Source organism: Panthera leo, chromosome B2 (genome assembly GCF_018350215.1).
Source record: "Panthera leo isolate Ple1 chromosome B2, P.leo_Ple1_pat1.1, whole genome shotgun sequence".
Lineage (NCBI taxonomy): Eukaryota > Metazoa > Chordata > Mammalia > Carnivora > Felidae > Panthera > Panthera leo.
In genome coordinates this window covers 45,413,139-45,437,328 of record NC_056683.1, presented here as the reverse complement: position 1 = coordinate 45,437,328, position 24,190 = coordinate 45,413,139, and the positions used below count along the sequence as shown (strand labels likewise).

The 24,190-nt window shown below is 38.2% G+C and overlaps 1 protein-coding gene across 3 annotated transcripts in view; it reads left to right on the top strand.

Annotated features, from left to right (window-relative positions):
* PTCHD4 (patched domain containing 4) overlaps window positions 1-24,190 on the top strand; it is a 178,959-nt gene that overhangs the window by 54,491 nt on the left and 100,278 nt on the right. For all 3 annotated transcript variants that reach the window (XM_042937310.1, XM_042937312.1, XM_042937309.1), the window contains one exon: window positions 1,358-1,838. In XM_042937310.1, coding sequence (XP_042793244.1) covers window positions 1,358-1,838 — 481 coding nt within the window. The remainder of the gene's footprint in view (window positions 1-1,357; window positions 1,839-24,190) is intronic.

Below are 24,190 nucleotides of genomic sequence, written 5' to 3'. Positions count from 1 at the left end.
AATGCAGATTCTCCTCATGGCACTAAGTACCTTTGTGCCTGCATTTCACGTGGTACCTGCAGCACATTTTCAATGACATGTTCCATCTTGTGACCTGCTATTGGGCTCAGTATTGCATCTGACCACCATTGCCACTGAAGTAAATGACAGTTGTGGCAAAAAGAAAATATCCAAATTGATTTAAATTTGGTGATGGCCATCAGGGATTTCTTTCTGAGTGTTAAGGCACACCGGTTGATAATTACTGCTCTGAATTAAACAACTGCATATCTGGGGTTCATCGTGGCTCAGTGGGTTAAGCATCTGACTCTTGATCTTGGCTCAGGTCTTGATCTCATGGTTCATGAGTTTGAGCCCCGTATCAGGCTCCACACAGACAGTGCTGAGCCTGCTTGGGATCCTCTCTGTCTCCCTCTTTCTCTGCCCCCATCTCAAAACAAAATAAATAAACTTAAAATAATAAGTAAATAAACAACTCAGTATCTACCTTACTTGTACCTTAAAGAGGAGTGATCACTTCTCTTATAAATATCCTAGTCCTATGACCTTGTCTGCTCTACTTCATGTGAAATTCTAAAATCACAATGACTTTTGACAAGCCCACCTGAAATCTTATCAGTTTCATCGGGGGCGGGGGGGGTTGTCCACTGTGTTCTATGGAGAAAAGGTCAACCTATGACTGAGGCAGGTGATTGGAGGGAACATCATGATGAGTGAGCAGGCGCTCACCTCATATTTAGAAAACATTTCAACACTCTTGTGTTAATTGTAAAAACAAAACAAATAGTATCTTCTATGTGGTGTGCAGTACACCGTTGCACCCCCAGGATCCCCAGAGTATAGATGTTTGTAATGTTCATGTGTGTTTGTGTGTGTTGGTGTAGGTGTGTGTGTTAACCCTGAAAAGCTTAGTGTATATTTACTAAATGGATTATTCTTCCAATTTTTGAAATGTTAACTCATGCCATGCTTCATGAAACTGAAGCTGAAAACTTTTGGCTGAAACTGAATCGTAAGACTTGATCCTGCATAAAGGAGTTATAATAGACTGCTACAGACAGAAATGATGGGAACGGGGGTAGGGACGGGATGGATCATTTCCCTATGCATGTGGCGAGTCTTGCATAGCTTCGTAATTCTCTTTGCATCTTTCTAATCCTGATCATCTTGCATGGGATTCCATGACACTCCAAAAGGTTAAATATAAAATCCTCACATGCCACTCCACCCACATCAGCTCCACGATTGCAAGAGCCATCCTCTGCCTTCATTGTGTTCCTTCACTTAGAGTAACAACCTGTTGTCTGGAATGTGCATCCCTCTGGTAACTGTAGTCTCTCCTTTTTCTGTTTTCAAGGATGGGAGGAACAGTTTTATTGGACACCAACTGGGCGGGGTAGTGGAAGTGCCAAACAGCAAGGACCAGCGGGTCAAGTCAGCCAGAGCCATTCAAATCACCTACTACCTCCAGACCTATGGTTCTGCCACCCAAGACCTCATAGGGGAGAAGTGGGAGAATGAGTTCTGTAAGCTTATGAGGAAGCTCCAGGAGGAGCACCAGGACTTCCAGCTCTACTCTTTAGCATCCTTTAGCCTCTGGAGAGACTTTCATAAGACCAGCATCCTGGCCAGAAGCAAGGTCCTGGTGAGCCTTGTGCTGATCCTGACCACAGCCACCCTCTCCAGCTCCATGAAGGACTGTTTGCGCAGCAAGCCCTTCCTGGGCCTCCTGGGGGTGCTCACGGTGTGCATCTCCATCATCACGGCAGCAGGGATCTTCTTCATCACCGATGGAAAGTACAACTCCACCCTGCTTGGAATTCCATTCTTCGCCATGGGTAACTATCCATCCTTGTGGTAATCGGATTCTTACCGATATGGGGCAAGGTAGTATATTTCTTGAATTCTCAGGCAGAAATCCGTTTTAATTTTGCACTGATGCGTCTGTGTGATTATGTAAAATCTTACTTGGGGTGGTGTCCGTTTCACCTTACTGGGCCTTTTGGAAATTTTAGGCTGACCAAGTCATCTTCCCATTTATGTTGGGGAATTGAGTGCTGTCAGGTATTTTTAGATTATACAATATTGGAATTCTCTAGTCTGCTTCTTCAAAAATGATAGGCCAGGGATAATGGAGTACGGAGCTAAGGAAACTCAACAGTTAGTCTGAACAAACTTTTGTGGTTCGTATTCATGGGCATCTTCAAGTTGATGATGGTGAAGAGTGAATAGCGTAGGGTGAAAATTCAAAGAACCACTGACATGTTCTAATCTGAAAAACTCCTTCATTAATCTTGGCTTATTAATTCATTTCAAAAATTTTCCAGAAATTATACTCATTTACTTACCTCCATATTAGCTAAACCTTCCTGCTGCTGCTTAAAGGTGTCTCCCCCAATTTCTTACATCTCTGGTAAAAATAATTAATGAGCATCTTCACTCAAGATTATTCCTTCTTATAACTTTTCTCCTAGGCATACATAAATGTCTAGAAAATGCTTTATGAGTGTGTGTGTGGGATGTGTGTGTGTGTGTGTGTGTGTTCTCACAAAAAAGAAGATCAAGTCTGGGAAGAAATGTGAGTGATGGCTCAGCAACAAGACTGATGGAATGCATCAGAAAAGCCATGATAATGGTGATATCTGTGGTACTACAAAAGAGTTCTGTCAGATATGATATAATTCCCCACATGCAGTGATTTGGAGGTTGAGCTGTAATAATGGCCTCTACAAGGTGAACTGACATGAACAGGAGAGTCTTGAGCTGTAAAGGAAATGTTAAAATCAGCTATGAATTACAATTTTATTACTAAATAAAAAACCCCACAGGTATGTGGCCAAAGAGTCTTCCAGGTAATCCAGACCCTTTTTGTTTTCACTTTAACAAACATTTTTGAGAATACCACAAAACAGATTTATAGTGTAGGTACTGGGGTCAAACTTCTTTATCTGGAAACCCAAGTTCGTTGTGACCCCTAGTGAGTCAGTTCATCTCAGTAAGCCTCAGGTTACTCTCATATAAAATAAGGGTAATAATCGTATCACTTTCAAATAATTGTTGTTTGAATGGAGTAGAATACACCTAAAGCTTAGAACATACAGCAAATGCTTTGTAAATCTTATCAAGCTTTAAGTGAGCTGGATTAAATGATCAATAGGAAACAGCCCTTAGATTCAAGAAATTGAAAGTCATCCTGGATTTTGCATATCATCTTTAAATGCATGTTCATCTTGTTAACAAAAGTTTTTTTTTTCTTTTTCCCAAAGAACTATATTAAAATTTGTTTGTACCAGTGATAAGGATGAGCCTAGATTTGAACCATTTAATACTTGTTTTTTGAGCTCAGTCTCTTGACTTGAAATAACAATATAAAATTCATAAGGAACATTCAGCATGATTCACAAATGCAGCATGGCTCATTCAAAATGACAAATTAGATACCTAAAACTGTGGCAATCTAAGTAGGTAATGGAAAGATTTATCAGGAAAATTATATGTTATATAGAATTCTATATTCAATACAAATAAGGAGAAAAATTGTCTCCAGTGGTGTTGAATTGTAGTATCAATTCTACAAAATCAAAGTGGTGTTTTCATTCTTTAAGGAAAAAATAACATGTAAAGCCATAGCACTGAAGCAAATGCCCAGACCCTGAAACACATACTTTTCACACTTTTTTTTTCCTCTCTCAGTGTTATTTAAGATCATAACTCAACTCTGGACAGTGTAGGTGCAGACTCTAAGAAGCCTGGTGAATGGTTACTCTTCAGGATTCATAGAATTCAGTCCTTAAAATGTTCTGAAATAAACTTTTCTGGTATGTTCTGAAAACATAACTACAATAAACCTACCAATAAATACTTATTTCAGATATCTTTTCCATCAAGAAGGAGTTTGTTGGTTGTGCTTTGTTCTGTTTGTAAAATGATCCATAATGATAAAGATACCAAGATCAAGAACTAGCGAAATGAAAGGAATATCCTACAGGGCTAGGAAATCTGGGCTTTCATTCTAGTTTTTCCACTAACTTTGTATGTTTGATTTAACTTTGTCCCAGTTCTTCATATATTAAATGAAGGGTTTGGGCTTTTCAATCTCAAATTTTGAAGATCCTACAATATTATTCATTTCATTTTCTTTCTTTTTTAAAGTAATTTATTTATTTTGAGAGAGAGAGAGAGAAGAGAGAGAGAGAGCAGGGGAAGGACAGAGAAAGGGAGAGAGAGAGTATCCCAAGCAGACTGCACTGTCAGCACAGAGCCCAATGTGGGGCTCAAACTACCAACTGCAAGATCATGACCTGAGCTGAAATCAAGAGTCAGACACTCAACAGACTGAGCCACCCAGGCACCCCTATTTATTTCATTTTCTACTGAAGCTAGATCATTCCTTTAATCATTCCTTTCTAATGTCATGTAAGGTTTGCGTTATCCTCCAACCTCTAATCTCCATTCTCCTTTGTTGACTTCTAGTGTGTGTGTGTGTGTGTGTGTGTGTGTGTGTGCATATGAAAGGGGGGCGGGGAGAGGCTTTAGATAGAAAAACCACAACCTTGCATTCAGAGCACAACTCCATGAAGGTGATGAGGTGGAATGTGCTATTGAGCATCAGTAAATTCAGTTTGGCAGATCTATATCTTCTAGGGGTACACATGGCATTGGTTGAAAGTAGTCCTTTGATTGATTACATTGTATACGGTATCCAAACTGCATAATATGAAGTTAGTTGGGTGTAAGGCAAAGAAGCCCAACTCTTCTGGCAAACTTTTATGCCTATTCCTATCTTCCCACAAGGATTTATCTGAGGTAGTGAATATTCACTCCGCTGTGCCTCAAGATTCAAACCTTTTGTGTTCATTAAAACTTATCCCTGAAGCTGAATATGTCACTTATGATGTTCTGCTCTTCAGCTATCTTGTTTCTGACCACGTATCTTCCTTCTAGACTGCACCTGCCTTGTTCTTTTTTCTGATCATTCATCCACTTAATATCCCTGGTGCCATTTAAGAGGCACATGTACTGTACTTTTATATCCTGCCATTTTTTTTTTGACAGAGAGAGCATGAGCAAGGGAGAGGGGCAGAGAGGAGAGAGAGAGAGAGAGAGAGAGAGAGAGAGAGAGAGAGAGAGTATCTTAAGCAGGATCCGTGTTCTACATGGAGCCCAACAGGGGGCTCGGTCCCATGACCCTGAGATCATGACTTGAGTCAAAATCAAGAGTCAGTCGCTCAACTGACTGAGCTAGAGCTACCCAAGCACCCCCTCCTGCATTTTTTAAACCTGTACCAATTTTTATATTTTGTCTGTAAGTGAATTCGTGTCTCTCAAATTGTATGTTCCAGATTTAGGTTTATAAAAGATGATCATAGGCATATGTATGACCTCTGGAATGACCTATTATGACTAAAATGACCCTATTTAACTCCAGCTTAACATCTTTTCTCTATGCAAACATAAAGCAATAAGAATGTCACTAATTTAATTTATAACTCATTGTCAGCCTTTTTTTTTTTTACTTCATTTGCTTTGTGTGAATGTGTTTCCTCTTTCTGGAAGGAGAAATATGGGCTAATATTGCATACAGGTACCAACCTGGCTCCTTGCTGATCTTCTGTGGATAATTGCCAAAGACATTAGTAGCCTTGCTTCACTGTTATTTTTGCGATCTATCCTGAATTCGTTTTATATGCCAGGAGTCTTACTTTAGTCATTTGTGATTTTGACAAGAGCTGCTTTGTGGCAGTGCTGAGACTAATTTAAAGTTCAATAGAGCTTAAAAAATAGGTAGTGAAGATAGTGAGTAAAGATGATGGACACATGTACCTGACTTGTTTTGTTCAGGGGAAGCCAGCATTTCCGTCTACAAGACTTCATTCATCATCTAAAACTCCATGCTCAAAATTCCGTGTTCATGAGCTCCATGTTCATTTGTTTATTAATTGATTCAAATATCTATTGAGCACCTACTATGTTCCAGGTATTTTTGCATTCTAGAATAAAAGACACTGAACAGAACTGATCAAGTTGTTGCCCACATGGATCTTACATTGTTGGCCTGCAAAGGGGAGGCATCTGACAATAAACAAATAAGATAAGTGCTATAAAGTACAAAAATAAAGCAGGATAAGGGGTAAAGAGCATAAGTGGTAAGAGAAAAGACTTTCTAAAAAAACAAAAAGAAAGAAATTGAAGTAGAGAGCTAAATGAAGTAAAGAAGTATCCATGTGGCAACCTGAGAAGAGCGTCTCTGACAAAGCCAATTATAAATGCAGTCTTTTAGATGGACTTCTCTTGGTAAAGTTGAGGAACAGCAAGAAAGGGAGTGTGGCTGGAACAGAGTGGACAACTGTCTGAGTATTATGAGATGGAGTTAGGAAAATGGTAAAGAGCCAGATCATGTAGGGCACTGAGAATACTTTAGATGGAAAGCTATCTGAAGCATTTGAGACATTAGAGTATGACCTGACTTACGTTCTAAAGGCATCTTTGGCTACAGTGTGAAAATTAGTCTGCAGTGGATCGAGAATGGTTATAGGGAGACTGTGTAAGAGGTTATCACAAAAATTTATGGGATATAATGGTGGTGACTTGAAATACCATGAGAACAGGGACAGTGCTAAAAAGGGATTCGACTCAGGATGTATATTTGAAAATAGAATTGACAAGATTTGCTGCAGGATTGGATGTGGTATGTAAGAAAAAGAAGAGTCAAGGATGACCCCAATCTTTGAGGACTGAATAATTAATAGAAAGCATTTACTATTTATTGTCATAGGGAGATTATGGAAGGAATCAGTGGTAGAGGAAAACTTTAGGAATTTACTCTTCTATCTGGTAAGTTAGATATACCTATGAAGCATCCAAGTGGGAAAAATGTGGGCTAAGACAGTATGTAGATCAGGTTCAGAAGTAAAATTAGTAAGTTGGAGCTGGAAATATAAATTTTGGATTTATCATGGCATAGCTGATAATAAAAGCCATGAGATCTGACAAGATCAACTGGAAAGATAAATATAGATAGAAAATAGAAGTCTAAGATCTGAGCCATGAAGCTTTCCAATGCTTAGAGATTGGGAAAATGAAGATGATTTAGAAAAATACATTAAGAAGGATCAGGCAGTGAGATGGCAGGAGAATCAAAAGATAATAGTGTCCCAGCAGCCAAGTAAGAAGGTGTTTCCTGAAAAAGCTAGACATCAACTGTTTCAAAAGCTGCTGAGAAGTTGTGTCCAATGAGAACTGAGACTTGGTCATTTGACTTAGCAATTTGAAGGTCAGTGGTGACTTTGACAAGAATTGCTTTGGAGGCGTGCTGCGAGTAACAGAGAGGTTGAGTAGAGCTTGGAGCATAAGAAGCGAAGACAGTGAGTAATGATAATTTTTCCAAGGAGTGTTACATCACAGAGAAACAATGATTGTACGCTAATTGGGATGCGCAGTACAGAAAGCTTCATAGTAAAGCAAAGATAGGAAGAAATTGCAGAAGCAATGTCATTGAGTAGGAGAGATGGGCCTGGATTCAGAACACAACTAGAGTCATGGGCTTTATATAAGAGCACAGACAGCTCATCTCCGGTTAAGAAAAGAGAAAGCAAAATATACGGACAGATCCAGATAGATTGGTACATGTGGGGGTGGGAGTGTGTGGAAATTCTCTTCTGTGGCTTCAACTTTGTCAGTAAAATATGAAGCAAGTTATCAGCTGAGAATAAATTTGGGAGAGGAGGTGTTGATTTGAGGAAAGTGAAGAGATTTTGAAAGAGTGGCTTTAGAAATTGGAGAATAAATTAAAGGAAAAAAAGCTAGGTGAACAGCTAAGAAGCACAAGGAACCACTTGAAGTTCGTGTTTATGGATTTAGAAAAGAAATCAATTGGCATTGTTGCTGAGTCAGTGCCCCACCTCCAGCCATATATAGCTGCTTGGGGGAGGGGTTGAGTAGGCAATGACATGAATTTAATTGGAAAAAACCTTACAGGGGGGAAAAAAAAAGAAAGTTTATAGTGTATGCAGAAGAATGACTATAATGACAGATCATGAAAATTTTACTAGTTGGGGTCAGCTAAACCATGTTGCAATAACAAATAATGCCTTAAATCTAGTTGGATTAACACAACAAAGATTGGTTTCTTGCTCATACTACAGTTTAGTGTGGGTCAGGAAGCTTTCTTTGGGAACTCTTTCTCCAGCAGAAATTCAGGGGCCGAGGATGCCTCTGCCATGCAACATCTTGTCTTCTCAGAGTTTGTGGCCCCAGCTGTGTACACAGAAAAGAGAATAGTTAGGGAAACCACACCAACTTATAACTACCTTGCACGTGAATTGATAGTTATTTCTCATCATATTCTATTGGCCAGAACTAGACACATGGCCATAAGTTAGCTAAAGGAAGTACAGGAAATGTAGGAGAGTAAATGGATTATTTAATGAATTATTAACTGTCTGTCTCATATAAACTAAGTCAAACAATAAGGGCAATGAGGATTTACTTCCCATCATCATCATAGCAAAAAACTGATAGGGTCAAAATACTAGGATTTTTTGTGAGGTCAGAAAATTGTTTGAGGTTGGAGTCTATTCTGGTTATCGATTGCTGTATAACAAATACCACAAGACTTCGTAGTACAAAACAACCATTTTATTATGCTCATGGGTTTTGTGGGTCAGTAATTTAGAAAGGGTACAGTGAGGTCAATTTCTCCCATCTCTACAATGTCTAGAGCCTCGGCTCAGGGTCACTTGAATGTCCAAGGGCTCAGACTGCTGGGGCTAAAACAACCACTTCTAAGATGCTTTCTTTGCTCACATGGCTGGTACCAAGTTTGGGATTTCTGAAGGAGCCCCTCAGCCTAGAATTTTGAAGATGGCCTCTAAACGTGTCCTCTCCAGCATGGTGTTCTCAAGGTAGTCAGGTTTCTAATCTGGTGACTCGGGCTCCAAGAAAAAAGTATTGCAAGAGAGCAAGGCAAAACTGCAGGGCTGACCTGGTCACAGAAGTTGCGTAGCATCACATCAGCCATATCCTGTTGACTGCATGCCATTCAGAAAAGCTAGCTCAGGTTCAAGAGGACGGCAGTGGGACTGTACCACTTCAGAGAGTGGCAGAGAGTTGAGAGAGAGGTGGAGTCACATTGCAGAAGAACAGGTGGAATGGGAGCGACCGTTCTGGCCATCTTTGGAAACAGAGATTTGCCACGCAATCATAATGGGAGTGAGCTGGAAAAGAAAGAGATGGATTCTAGAGAGGCATGGTATCAAGGTCTTGAGAAGAGATTATTACTAATGAAAATGACCATGATTTGATCATTTTGAGCTGGGAGACAAATGTAGGATTGAAGACATTATGAGTTCAAAGGACCTGAGTATAGAAGGGATTTTCTCTGTGGAATCTGAAGTCATGACAAATTATGACAAGAGTTGCAATGGCCACTGACACATTGAGTCCTATGTTAAATCTTCAGCAAATGAGAGAGACTGATCCTGAGGTTTGTAAATGAATAATAATTTTTTTAAAAAAAGGAATAATTTGCATACTACATGGCCTACCTTCAAAAGAGTAAGTGTTTTTAAGGAAGACGAACAACATCTTTGACTTCCCATGAGGTAGAGGATAGCACCTATAAAACTTTCAGGTCCGATAACACAAGAGGAATAGGAGAACAAAGAGGCCTCCAATGGAGACAGCCAGGAAAGCAGTGTCCTCGGGGGATGGCCAGGTTTCCTTAGAGCAAGAAGCTAAAGGTTATATTTGGGGAAGAGATTCTGGAGGTAGGGAATCTTAGTGATGACAGGACTGAGTTCCAGAGGGGAGGGGGAAGGTGGGAAAGGTGAGAAGATGGTCAGATAAGGGGTTATACAGAACTGTATAGGAATGACAGTTCCCAGACCTGGGAATCGTGGGCCTCTGTGATTGCTCTGTGAGGGGAAGGGTATGACTCGATGGCCATACCAATGGTCCCACTGGGCAAAGTCGTTCTGTTACATTGTAGGTCAGATCATATCACTCACCTGCTCAAAATCCTATACTAGCTTCCCATCTAAGCCAAATTCAATGGATACAAATATTCAGTGATTTCCAAAGTCCCGACAAGACTGACATCTGTTGTCCCTCTGGCCTCAGGTTCAGCCTGTCTCTCTCTATATACCTGGAAAGCTCTTCCTCAGATACCTCCAGACTTGTTTCCTTACCTCCTGCAGCTTTTAATGCAAATGTCACCTTCTTAGTGGGGACTCCCCTGGCCACTCTATCCCAAACCACAAGCACCCTCACCTTCTGGTCTCCCTCTCTTCTTCAGTTTTCTCCTTAGAGCTCATCATTATGTACTATACAATACAATTTACCTTTGGACTTGTTCATTTTCTATCTCCCAGCAATGGAATATAAGCCCCGAAAGAACGTGAATTTTCATTGTTCCATTCCCATTGTTTTCTAGTACTTCAAACACTACTTGGCCTGGAATAGGCTTTAAAAATTAATGTGGAATTAATGAATGAATGGTCTCTCAGTGTTTCTCAAATGAGTTATGCTCTATTCGAGTCACTAGGTCAGTTTAATGTATCATGATCCACATTTATGTTTCACTTAAGGAGAAGGAAAGAAAATAGAAAGAAATAGGAAATATCAGAAGGTATTGCACATAGTAAAGTATTACTGTATCAATACTTTAGTTTCAGTATAATACCTATGTGTATAACAGATCCCAGTGGAAGATGTTTTTCATAATGTGGGCCCCGGTCAAAATTTTTAGAAAAACACTAGAAACTTTGTTGGGCTAATGTCTTAAACAGATCATGGTGATAAGTGAGGATTTATTGATGGGGAGGCCACTGGAAGAACTCATCAGAAACATATGTAGCTGCTTCTCTTGGTTAGTTCTGCTGGAGGCAGGATCAGTACTTTGGAAGGGGAGGGTTTTGCCAGGCATTTAAGGTGTTACTTCCTGGGCACTGCTGTTTCCCTAGACCAGAAATAGCACAGTGTTTAGCACGTAATGGGCCCTCTAAGACTTGAGAGTTGGCTAAAGTTTTTTAATGATTATGTTATGGTTTTGGAAATATTTCTCAGTAAGTTGCTTTTGCCACAGGACCTGTTTTACATGGGATCAGTAAGCCATCGAAAGCCTCCCCAAAGTAACTCATTGCTGGGAGAAACAGGGCCTATTATTATGACATCAAGAATGTTCAGTTGGAGCTCTTTCCCAGCCATATTAATTGCAGCCACCCTGCTTTGGGTAAGAAACTGTTACTTCCTTTGGGAAAGGGTTGGCCAATGATGTAAAAATATCCCCTTGTTTATGGCTTGGGATCAGAAGATTTGGGAGTCCAGTTTAGTCCCACCTCTTATGGGCCTCCCCTGTTTTCTCTTTCATACTGTGAGGAAGTTGGACTGATTTGTCTTTAACATCCCTTCCACCTTTATTCTTTAATCAGTGAAGCTTTTATTTGACACTTAGGCTGTATGGCATGTTATTTTCTGGGTTTGGGGTTCACTGGGGGCTAGACTGGGTCTACTTGGCATCTTTTCTAATGTCTACTCCAAAGTGCCCATAGTAGGCATTTTGCAAACATCGACTTATCGATGACTCTTGTGGCCGTTAACGTTCATAGAGGAAGAAAAGTCTGAACTCTTGGCTGTTTTTAGTTTGGGTATCTTAATGTCCCTATTTTTCTTCTGTTTTTCTTTAGTTCTGATTTTCTTATATTGATGTCTGTTCTTTTGTAGCTTTGAGATGGATTTCCTGAGACGTAAGTTTCTAATAAGTTAAAACATCGTCTCACTAGCTGGTTTTTGCAGACCTTTTAAAGGAGGCGGGAAGGGAACAGATTTTTGGCATAACAAGTTAGAAGTTGAATTTTATGCCAAGCATTTCAGGTAGCATGTACTTTTTATTGTATAGCACTGTCCAACATTAGTAGTAATTATATCCTGACTCCTTAAGATTCTACATTTTCTTTGGAATCCACCTCCATATTGCACTTTTTACTGCAAACAAGCTTCCTCCAGTGATAGATGGAGGTTTGGAATGAGGAAGAGTACTATTATATAACACAATTTTACTCAGGGTGGAAGCATATGGACTCATTTTGGTGATACTGTTTATCTCAAGGGTAGCTGATGCTAGTTTAGACATTTAAAATGGAAAGATTTGTAAATATACCTCATGCTGCTTAATCCACTCTGCTCTTGCTTTTTACCTCTTGAATCAGGTAGCAATCAGTCTTGAGTAATTAAGCAGCTAGGGAATTGTGAAAGATAAATTTATTCAGCACATGGTAGAACTATTACTATGTCAGGTACTATCGCTTCTCCAGCATGGACTTCCAAAGCCTTCCTCAAATGCATCTCTATCACAAGCAATCTGAACGATCCTCATTAACTGAAGTTGACTTAACTGTCATGTCAAAACATTCCAAGAAAAAAATATCCCTAGTGCCTGAAAGCTGCGGTTACCGACCAGATTGGGATTTTCTGCAGTGCTGTTTCAGGGTAAATGCTGCAATTTAACTCGAAACTTGAATGGTGGAAATGCATTAAGGCTTATGCCATTACTTTTCTGAGGAAAAACAAAGCCCTATCCAGGAAAAAGAAAATCATTTAAAAACTGGACACTTACCTTCTGGATTCAATTCTTTTCCAAGCCAGTATTTTCATACCCGGGCATCTAACAAAAAAATACAATTAGCAGAGAAGGATGAGATAATTCTTGTATTGATTTGAGGATGCTGGTGGTGACCTCTGGCTTCTAAGAATTGAAGAATCCCTATGCATTGATTCCCACCTGCCTTCCTGGAACACTATGGTTTATGTATGCATCCAATATATGTGTCATAGTGGCTGATTTCTTTTGTAATGACAGAGCAATGCCTTCACCCAGACCAAGGCAAAACTGTTATTTGGGCTTCATCTTCTAGATCCTACTGTGTACCTTTAGAGAAATGATAATGCTGAGTTTGAATTTAATATGAAGAAGATGCTGCCATTTTTTTCTAGTGCTTCCTGACTTGGCCTAAATCAAATAAGACTATGTCCTGGCCAGTGATATTTCCAGTAATTGTTTACATCCTAAATTAAATATTTTTTAAAGTTTATTTCTTTATTTTGAGTTAGACAGATAGAGAGAGTGAGTGGGGGAGAGGGAGAGAGAGAATCCCAAGCAGGCTCCATACTATCAGGACAGAGCCCAACGTGGGGTTCTATCCTACCAACCGTGAGATCATGACCTGAGCAGAAATCAAGAGTGAGACACTTAACCAACTGAGCCACCTAGATGCCTCCATCCTAAATTAAATATTGTATTTAATAATATAAATCAGTAAAGTATTAGTTAAGAAAATTTACTAATGGTATTTGAGAACACATAATAAAAAGCATGGAGTATAACCATAATAGTCAATGATATACACCAAAAAAAGGAGACAATTTTGTCAGAAAGAAGTGGGTATAAGAATAGGTTTTTCAGCCTTAAAAAAGAAAAACTACTATTTATCTTACCAGCAATGGATAGGCTTATTCAGGAATAAAAGAGAATTGTAATCCTGGACAAACAACCTATGGCAAAACCATAGACAAATCCTGGAAACAAAGGAAAGGTATGCTCCTGAAGGAGAAAATTGTAAGTTGGTAAGGCTGTTTTAAGCTACACTCCATTGGAGTAAACTAGGAGTTGAAAGCATGGTGACTTTTCATTGGCTTAGCTATGGCAGAGGGGCAGATAAGGAAAGCATTTCTTTCTTTAGCTGGGATAGTAAAGTTGTGTCCACGTGCATAGTCAAGTCCACTTCTTCCTCTTGGGTCTGCAATTGACTAAGAATAGCAAGGTTTGAGAGCTCTCCTCGCGGAAACCTTCCGACTCCATTTTAGTGGGGTTTCCCATTACTAATTTTCACAAGTTAAGCTACTTTTTAGCAGGGGTGGGGGGGGGGGAAGGAGATGGGAGAAACACATTAGATGGCTCATTTCACTGAATGAAAACCAGTGGAGATCACCTATACGCACACAAAGAAAGACTACTAAAGGCACCTAATTTGTAGATTTTTGGGAGTGACTGTGATGACTATAATAAGGACTCATTATAACACTCAACAATAAATTAATGGATTCACTCTATAACTCTGTCCCCTTTCCCTTCCTTTCCACTGTGTTGGTCAAGGGTCAGGGCAACTTCATATACTTGACTGTGTTGGCACAATGTTTCAGAAATAATAAGTGCTCAATAATTATTTCTTGAATGAATGACTTTAATTCCTAGCTCACAGCAAAGATAAAGCTTAATTGTTTTAGAAATGGATATCTATGTATGAAATTCCATGTGTTGTTTTAAAATTCTGGGAATAATGATCTTTAAACAAAGCCATTGAAAATGGTTATGTAATGAAGGGGTTTTGGATCTCCAAATATAAGAGTTTAGTCTAAATGTTTTATTATTTGTTTGGGTGCTTCATGCAACCTAAAAATATCCCCATGGCCATTTTATCATAAAGATGACTTCCTTATTTTCCCAGAGATACGTGGGCACCTGTTTCTACTAAATAAGGAAATAAAGTCACCAGAACGATTCTCAAGTATGTTTTGAAGCCAAGATCAAAACCTGTATTACTTAAATTTTTTTCTCCTAGATTCCTTGACCCTGTTGTCTGTTCTCAAACTGAGCCCCGAGGACTCCTTGGGAGGCATTAGGACTATGGGCCTTGGAAAGAATTGAGCCAGCAGAATTTCTGGCTGTTCCTCTCTGTTTCTGCCCATGAATTTCACTCTGGTATTTTTTACATGACAAGTTACCATAAAGATTTAGTTTGTGGAAAAATTCCTGTGGATCAAAAAACAAACCAACAAATGTTTGAAAACTGCCAGTTCTCTACCATTCTCCTCCTTCATAACATAATGGAAGGCAGAAACTGAACTTGAGATGAACTAAATTTATTTTACAGCCTGGGTGGCTGTGCTTTGATCAACTGTTATATCTACATGCTTGCTGTAGTTATTTTATTGAAATATTTCTAGAAGTGTGATTTCAACTTAAGACTTTAACATTCGCTCCTGTAGACAAGTTAACCTATTTTTAAGATACAGAAAATCCAAAGGGATGGAGGCAATGAGGTTTCATGGTTGCCAGAGGAAACTGAGCAAGACTGCAAAGAGACTCCAAAGGGTAGAATTATTTGTAATTTCACTGTATCCTAGGGTTAGGTTAGACTGTCTGTCTTACAGGTCAAAAAATTGTATCGTAAAGGCACAGTGGCAAACTAGACTCTCAAAGAAAGGATCCCATTTACTAAGTTGGAAAGAGATAATGGCCAACAGCTCTGTTCTGGTAACCTTTCCAAAAAAATGGTCTAGTATACCACATAACAAGGCTTTCTTAAGATATATGAAAAAGACCAATTATTACTCAAAAGGCTTTGTGATGAGCATAAATGAAAAAAAACAATGATATCTGATGAATTTGAATGCTGCCAAATTGCCCACTCTGTCCTTCCAGATTTGGTGTCTTTCTTGCCTGAAAAGTTTTATGTACACAATACAGATTCATTGTTAGATGTTATCATTCTATGCTGGCTATCTCCTTTGGTTGATAAGCTTTATCTATACAATGACTCCATATCACTGACTATGTTAATAAATGCACTAAGTCAATAGTGTTTCTCTTGGGACTAGAAGACATTCTTTCTCCTTAGATTATTTATTGATCAAATGAGTTTAATCCTCAGACAGTCCCCATCTTTTTATGTTTTCCAAGTATTTGAGGTTCATCCCTTCTGTTTCCACTGGGAACTTTCTATGATATTTTTCTTTTTGGTTGTGTTATTTATTCCAGTCTGTTTATCCCTTTGCCCATTCTGCTAGTTCTTCCTAATCTTATCCTGAAAGATGAAAACCCTAAATCAGTAGCACATTATGTGAGAATTCCTTTATTCTTTCATCCTACTCAAACACCATTACCAACATACCATCTACTTGCATAGCTTAGCACTGCTGTGTTTCTAGAGCAGTCCGGCCAAGGGAGAGATGTCTGTCAAAGGAAGTCCATGGGCTTCGTCTCTATGAACTTCCAATTCCAATCTCTTCATATTGTTTTCTCTGACCAAAATGAAACTGTTATATATCCAAACACACAAGGCCATTTCCTGTCTCATGATGTTCCTTTCTCCAGAAATTTCTTTCTATATCTCCCTTGTTCTGAATTTCAAGCCTTTAATGTTTGCTGCTCTATGGCATTTTTTACTGACTTCCAAACCCAAGAATGACTGGTTTTCTTTTTTGCCTTCTCTGTGCCCTTGTTTACATGCTTGTCTTCAATTCTATACTAGACTGCAAAGCCTTCATTAGAAAAGTTTCAACTTCAGGATGCCTGGGTGGCTCAGTTAAATGTCTGACTCTTGATTTTGGCTCAAGTCATGGTCTCATGGTTCACAAGTTTGCGCCCCTCATCGGGCTCTGTGCTAATGGTGCAGAGCCTGCTTGGGATTCTCTTTTCTCTCTCCCTCTCTCTTTCTCTGCCCCTACCACGTGTGCATGCACACATGTTCTCTCTCTCTCTCTCTCTCTCTCTCTCTCTCTCTTAAAGTAAATAAATGAACTTTAAAAAAGAGAAAGGATCTGGGGCACCTGGGTGGCTCAGTCGTGTAAGCGTCCGTCTTCAGCTCAGGTCGTGATCTCGTGGCTCGTGGGTTCGAGCCCCATGTCGGTCTGTGTGCTGACAGCTCAGAGCCTGCTTTGGAGTCTGTGTCTCCCTCTCTCTCTCTGCCCCTCCCCCACTTCTGCTCTGTCTCTATCTCTCTCAAAAATAAATAAACATTAAAAAAAATTTTTTTTTAAAAGAAAAGATCAACTTACTGTTTTTATCTTCAGCGACTAGTAATGGGCCTGCCACAATATAGGAAGTAATTTAAAATTATTTTTGGACTGACTCAGTGAAGGCCAGCTCTGCCTTATTGGCCCCCTGTATATAACTGGCCACCCTGGGTTCCTCACATAGCACTTGTGCTGGTTACTTTCTGTTTTCCCTCCCTATCATCACCAACACATTTTCTTCTCTATCCTTCTCTTCTTTGATCTTTGTTCTAGAAGGCTAATTTTTGTAGATTGCTCCACCACGGCTCCCTTGGCACCTTGCTTTGTGTTGAGTTTGGCCAGTAAGAGGCATCACCAGGAGATAGTAGGGCAGAAAGAGAAAGAGAAAGAGGTCTTTCTTTCCTTCTTCCTTCTCTGCTTTGACAGTATTTCTCTGACAACTTCATCCTCCGACAGGCAGCCACTCCATATCTACAACTGTTACTAGCCCCCGGTAGTACAATTTCCTCCCTTTATTCCTTTAGGCTTAAAAGTAATAACAACTTCCTGCTCGTGATCGTCTCTAGATACCTCAACATCCCTGGTTTTTGGCTCTGCCCATAGGTTTGTAAGTAAGTCTCTATTAAGGTTTTTGTATTTATACTGTCTAAGGGATTGCTATGTCCTTCCGAGCTTCTCCGCCTCTTGCTAGATATCATACAGCCATCCAGTATCTTGCTGGATCTGAAGTCCTGCCCTGAAGTCCATCTGCTTCCCTTAATTTGCTGGCTAATTCTTGCCAACAAATCGTCTTCTTCAAGGGTACTGGATTTTACTCTCTACCAACCAATTCCTGACCATCAGTGGATCTAGGAGCAGTCTGCGTTGCCCATCTGAACTTGGTTATCATTAGATAGCTAGATATCTGCCATATTTGGCCATTTTGGACATCTTAACCTCACAATTTCCTTTGGACAGTGAGCGTGCATTGTATCTCCATTTAAATGCCAGTCTTGTGTCACGATTCATTTCTCCTACTTTTGTAATTCTTGTACTTTGCTTTCTCCAACAAGTTGAAGTCTTGAGGCATACGAGTTTCCCATGCAGATTTATTTTTATATCTTTCATGGCTATTTTGATATGTCTCTTTTAAGAAAGACCCTAAAGAAGAATTTTCAAACATACATGTTTTTACCTTGGTAAAACTTGGGGCTGGCATTAATAGAGGCTTTGCCCTCTATGAAGCAAGAATGAGAAATTATTTCATTGGAGAGTTCCATATCACTGTGATCATTTTTAGGTCATGGTGGCTATTTTCTTCCTTGTACCTAGTCTAAGCTAAAAGTAGCTTGATATAGAATTGTTGCCTTATAGTCAGATTTTCCAAATATATATAAAAAGAGGCTTCCTGTCCTTGTTTTGTGCCATGGTGCTTGTGCTTTTGCAACTGAAAATAGCATTGGCGCTCATTCCTGGCACATTACACTGCAAGCTTCTATCTAATTTGCTGTCCATACTCATCCTAAAGTCCTTTTCAGTATTGCTGCTTTCCAAGTATTTCCTTCTCATTGAGCATCTATGTCTCATTTTCCACAAAGCTATTCATTTTCCATTTTCAAGGTTGATACACATCCTTCTACCAACCTCTCTTCTCTCTAGAGAGGTTACTTAATATTCCTGAGTGGTAACTTTTTTTTTATTCATTTTTCCTTATTGCAAAAACAATGCATATTATAGGAAAAGAGAAAGAAAGTGTACAACCACCATCCAGAGATAACTGATAAAAACTTCAACTATACCTTTGACTATATCTCTGTGTCTATAGGTAGATAAATATGTAGATTTATAAAACAAAACATCTCTCTATATATTGTCATGCAGCCTGCTTTTCTTCTTCCTCTTCTTCTTTATTCATTTAAGTAATCTGTATACCCAGCGTAGGGCTCAAACTCATGATCCTGAGATCAAGAGTCACATGCTCTTCTGACTGAGCCAGCCAGGTGCCCCGCAGTCTGCTTTTTCATTTAATAAATCAGGAATTTCCATATATGGAGAAATTATATAAACCTGTATATGTACTGTTTTTTCTAACAGTTATATGTTAACACTGGTGTGATTACGGCTCAGATTAAAAACTAGCATTCCAAAAGCCTCTTGAGTTTCTCTTTTTAATCACTCGTACCCCACCTTATAACCATTATCCTGACTTTTAAGGTAATGAGCTCTTAGCTTTTCTTTTTGGTTTCACCTATGTTACAATGTGCATACAAATATATATTATTGTATATTCTTGGTGAACCAGATATTTTATCAGTATGAGCTGATTTTCCATCCCTAGAAATGGTTTTTGCTTTAAAGCCTATTTTCTGATATTAAGATAGCTCATCAGAATCTTTTGCTCATATTTGTTACATATGTTTTTCTATTCTTTCAGTATCAACATTTCTGTTTTTTTCAGACTTCCTCATGTGTCTTGTAAATTGCATATAGTTAAATGTGGATATTCTTCAGCTTAACGATTTTTGTCCTTTAGCTGGAGAACTTAGTCCCTTTAGTCAATTTCAGAAATTTTCAGGTTTAAATCTACCATTTTATTTGTGTTTTATATTTGTCCCATATGGCCCATATGTTTCTACCCATATATATATATATATTTGCTCCCTTTTTGACCACCTTTTGGAATGAATTAATATATTTTATTACTTCATTTCATTCCGCTTGCCACTTTGAAAGTTAAATGTATGCTTCTAATATTGTGATTCCTCTAGAAATCATAGTATAGTCATACTTCATTTACCAAAATGTAAAATTTATCAATGGCTTCATTTGTCTTCCTTATATAAAAAAGGAGATCACTTGAACACTATTGAGACCCCTCCTAACTTACATGTTATTGCTGTCCAGCACTTTAATTTTGATGCTATTATGTAAACTCACTGGACATTATCATTTTTTCTTTATATAGTTCATGGTCTTTTACTTTTATCCACATACTTACCTGCTATTTTATTATTATTGTTTCTTCTTGCATCTTAATTTTTTTTAATCTGAAATCCCTTTCTTCTTTCTAACAGAAATTGCTTAATGCATTTAGAGATGTTCTATTGGTAGAAAAACTCTCAGTTTTTTGCTTTTCCCCTCATATTTGAAAGTTATTTTTGCTGGGTATGAAGTTGTTGCATTACACTGAAAATGATGATTCTCCATCATCTTTATTCCATTGTTTTTTTTCCCCTCACTGCTTTTAAGATTTTGTTGTCTTTGGTTTTCTGCAGTTTCACTCGGATATGTCAATATGTGGCTTTCTTTGTATTTATCTCACTGACAATTTACTGAACCTCATGATTTCATGGATTACTGTCTTTTATAGATTCTGAAAACCTGTCAGCCTTTATCTATTTAAATACTATTTTTATTTTATTCTTTTTTCTTTCTCTTGAACTCCACAAACATATGTTATAATTGGCATGTCCCTCGCCTTCCTTTTTGTATTTTCCCTTTGTCTCTCTGTGCTACATTCTAAATATTGTCCTCTGTTTGATAAGACAGTTTACTAATGTTGCCTTTTGCTGAATGCTTGGTCTGAATGTTTGTGTCCCTGCTAATTCATATATTGACATCTTAACCCCCACAGTAATGGTCAATGTTACCATTATTATCAGGGGTAGGAGGCAGGGTCCTCATGGTTGCTATTAGTTCCCTTATCACAGACACCTCAGAGAACTTATTCATCCCCTCTATCATGTGAGGAACACAATGAAAAGGGGCCACCTGTGAACCAGGAAGTGGTTCTCAACAGACACCCAATGTGCCAGTGCCATGATCTTGGACTTCCCCACCTCTGGAGCTATAAGAAATAAATGTTTGTGGCTTATAAGCCATCCAGCTTATGGTATTTTTTGTGATAGTGGCCTCAGTGGACTAAAACACTGCACCTAAGCTATTTCTAAGATACCCATTAATTTTTTTAATGTTTAGTATTAGATTTTTTTTAAATGTCTAAAAGTTCGATTTAATTCTTTTTTGAGTCTCCTATTGTCTACAGCTGTTTACTGTTATCTGAATATACTTTCAAGACCATATACATTTTAACACAGGAAGCATAATCTAAACTTTTTATAAACATTCTATTATCTGAGGTCTCTATCCCTCTTCTGCTGTCTGTTATTTGTACAGGTCTTAAATCAATCACCTTGTTTTCTTGTGTGCCTAGTTGTATGAGTGTGTGGTAGGCAAGATTCTTGAAAAAAAAAATCATGGGTGTTTTCAGATTCCTATGATGGTATTCTTTCTTCTAAAAGGTCTCTGTGGTTATTTGTCTCTGTCTGGCACCTGAGGACACTAGTAATTGGAAACCATCTCAAATGTAATTCATAGCCTAACGTTCCCTGCTCTACCCAGACTATGATGTCCAGTCTGTAAATGTACACAAAGACCCATCCATTAAACACACCATTTTTTTTAAGGTTTATTTATTTATTTTGAGAGAGAGAGAGAGAGAGAATCCCAAATGAATCCCAAAGGTTTCGTGCTGTCACTGCAAAGCCCAACTTGGTGCTCAATACCACAAACTGAGATCATGACCTCAGCCAAAATCAAGAGTCAGAAGCTTAACCGACTGAGCCACCCAGGTGCCCATACACACAACTTTTAAGATACTTTTTCCCTTTTATTTTTTCTTCTGCTGTGCTCAGCACAGATAAAGTCTTCTCTAAAATGTTCTGTGACTTGAACTGAGAGGTGGGGGTTAGTTCTGGTGTATCACTGCTCTGAATCTGTGGCCTCTGAGGTCCCAGCTTGAGGTGAAGAAGGTGTCTCAATAAGACATCTCACCTTTCCTAGCCCATGGAGCAGACCTCTGTCTCCTCTCATCCTTTCAGGCTGCTGACTTGAAGCCCAAGGGTGCAGTACTGTAAAAAAAAAATATTAATAATAATTAAATAAAACCCTCAAGGAAGAAATGGAATCCCTATGAATTTCTGCTTATTACTTTAGGTTCAGTATGGCCCCCAAAATTTGTCCTTAAGGTTCTCCATTATATTTGTGGCTGTTCATTGATTTTTCAGATGAAGAGCTTTATTTTTTATCCATTATTTTCTAATTTTCAGCTAGTAGGTTAATCTGAATAACCATCCTGTAAAATGAGGAATCAGAAGCAGCTGCTGTAGCACATTTAATTCCTGGATATTATTCTGGGCAGTATTTAAGCCATCATCATTTGAATATTTGCTTGATATGTATGTGTTGTATATTTAATATTCATATTAACTATCTTCTGATCCAGATTTGCTTCTCACATAATTTCTTAGGTAGCAATTTGCTTATTATCTTAAATTTCCAATTCAATAGATAATATTTAAATACAAACGTTTTCTAACTTTCTTTTACTACAGACCAATTACTACTTTTGCTTGGAAACATTGGCATTTCCTTCTGAAAGGGAAGTGTTTACAACTATGATTTTACATAGTTACAACTATGTAATAAAATTACAACTTTAATTTGAATGTAGAAGCAAAATTCTTCAGAATGCAAGGTGCGATAGAATGATTTATCCAGGTGCCTGGGTGGCTTAGTCACTTAAGCATCCAACTCTTGATTTTGGCTCAGGTCATAATCTCATGGTTCATGGGATAGAGCCCCATGTCAGGCTCTGTGCTGATAGCTCAGAGTTTGCTTGGGATTCTGCCTTTCTCCCTCTCTCTTCTCTCTCTCTCAAAATAAATAAATAAATAAATAAATAAACTTAAGAAAAAAAGGCTTTATCCAGAGTGTGACACCACCACATTTCCAGTATAAAGTATGAACTTAAACCAATGATTTTCCTTTGCAAGGACTTATTCTTATGCAGAATGTTGAGAGGATACTAACCACTGTATTACTATTTTGGTGATCTTAGCCTACAACTGGATATCCATTATGAAAGGAAACAAATAATGTTTATGGCGCTTCTGAGAGCTTACAGTTCCAAAATATCATTCCTTGGAGTACTCTGGGTTCTAATTTGATTAGACCAGGTTGAGAGAAAATGGGATCGAATGATCTGAGAATGGTAGGGTATAAAGAAATTCTTGGAAATCAGGTGAAGACAGTTAAGAGCAGCACATATAAATCCTTTTACCAGAGACTCTGAACTCAAATGCCTCATAGAAAGGCTGCTTACACTTGGTATGTGCAGTAGATATAGGAAAGTAGAGAATGCTGAGGATTTGTCATTATAGGATATATACACTGCCAAAAAGCATTGAAATTTAGTGTTGAAAAATGCATTACCCATGTAAGACACTTCTGCAAGCCAAACTGCATGGTCAGGGAGCCAGGAAAATGAACAAAAGGGATCGAATAATAATTAAACTGTATTCAGCACCTTAGAATGTCCCCATGATAGTAATTTACAGGTTTAATGTACTTAAATCCTCCCGATAACCCATTAAAGGAACTTTTTTTTTATAGATCAAAACACTGAGAGTTTTAATAATTGGCCAAAGGTCGTATCGGCTAATATGTGAAGGTGCTTCAGCATAAACACAGGAACTCTGGCTCACCAAAGCTCTCCACTAAGCATATTGACTCTCCGTGTCTTTGTGGGTAGCTATCAGACTGATTGAGTTCTGTAAACAAAATTAATACTGTCTACTAGATTCTCTCAAAATGCCGACATCCGTGCCATCAGAGAAAAGGAAAAATATATGTAATATTAAATGATTTTAATACATTAATTATATACACATACACACATTCAATTACCCAGTTCAATATAGACTGAAATTTATACCATGATGCATGGCTGATTTGGCCTCTATTCAGAAATACTTTGGATACTGAAAAACCAAACAAGCCAAAAAAGCAAACAACATTTGAAAAAGAAAAAACTCACTTCAGTATAAAATAATGTCATCACAGGGTTTTTTGGCAATATAGACTCCATGCATATTACTAAAAATATCAATGTATTTGAATGAAAATCTTTGAAATGTTAGGCTTTCTATGTCTTAAGTGAACAGTGAAAAATAGAGCACAGCAATAAAAAGTTATCTGAATATGGATATACAACATAAGTAGCAATTGAATCAGCATGACTCTTATTTAATTAAAACTAGTTTTTTCACCCTCCATTAAATGAAGGATTTCTTCTAAGATGAGAAAGTTGAATGGGAATAATTATATCATAAATTATTCTTCCTCTACTTTTACATATTTCTAACTTTATAATGCTAAAAATATTTTGACTAAATAAGTGGCTTTCACACAGTGCCTTGTTATCTATGCATACGCTTTGTTACTGCTAATCATTTTATTACTATCCAAAAATATTAGACCATTCTAGCTAGTTATTCCACTCAGTTCCATATGTCCTGATGTCCGTCCTTGTACCATTTATAGGTTTTTAAAATGTTCTTTGTTTCGTGCCATGTGCCCT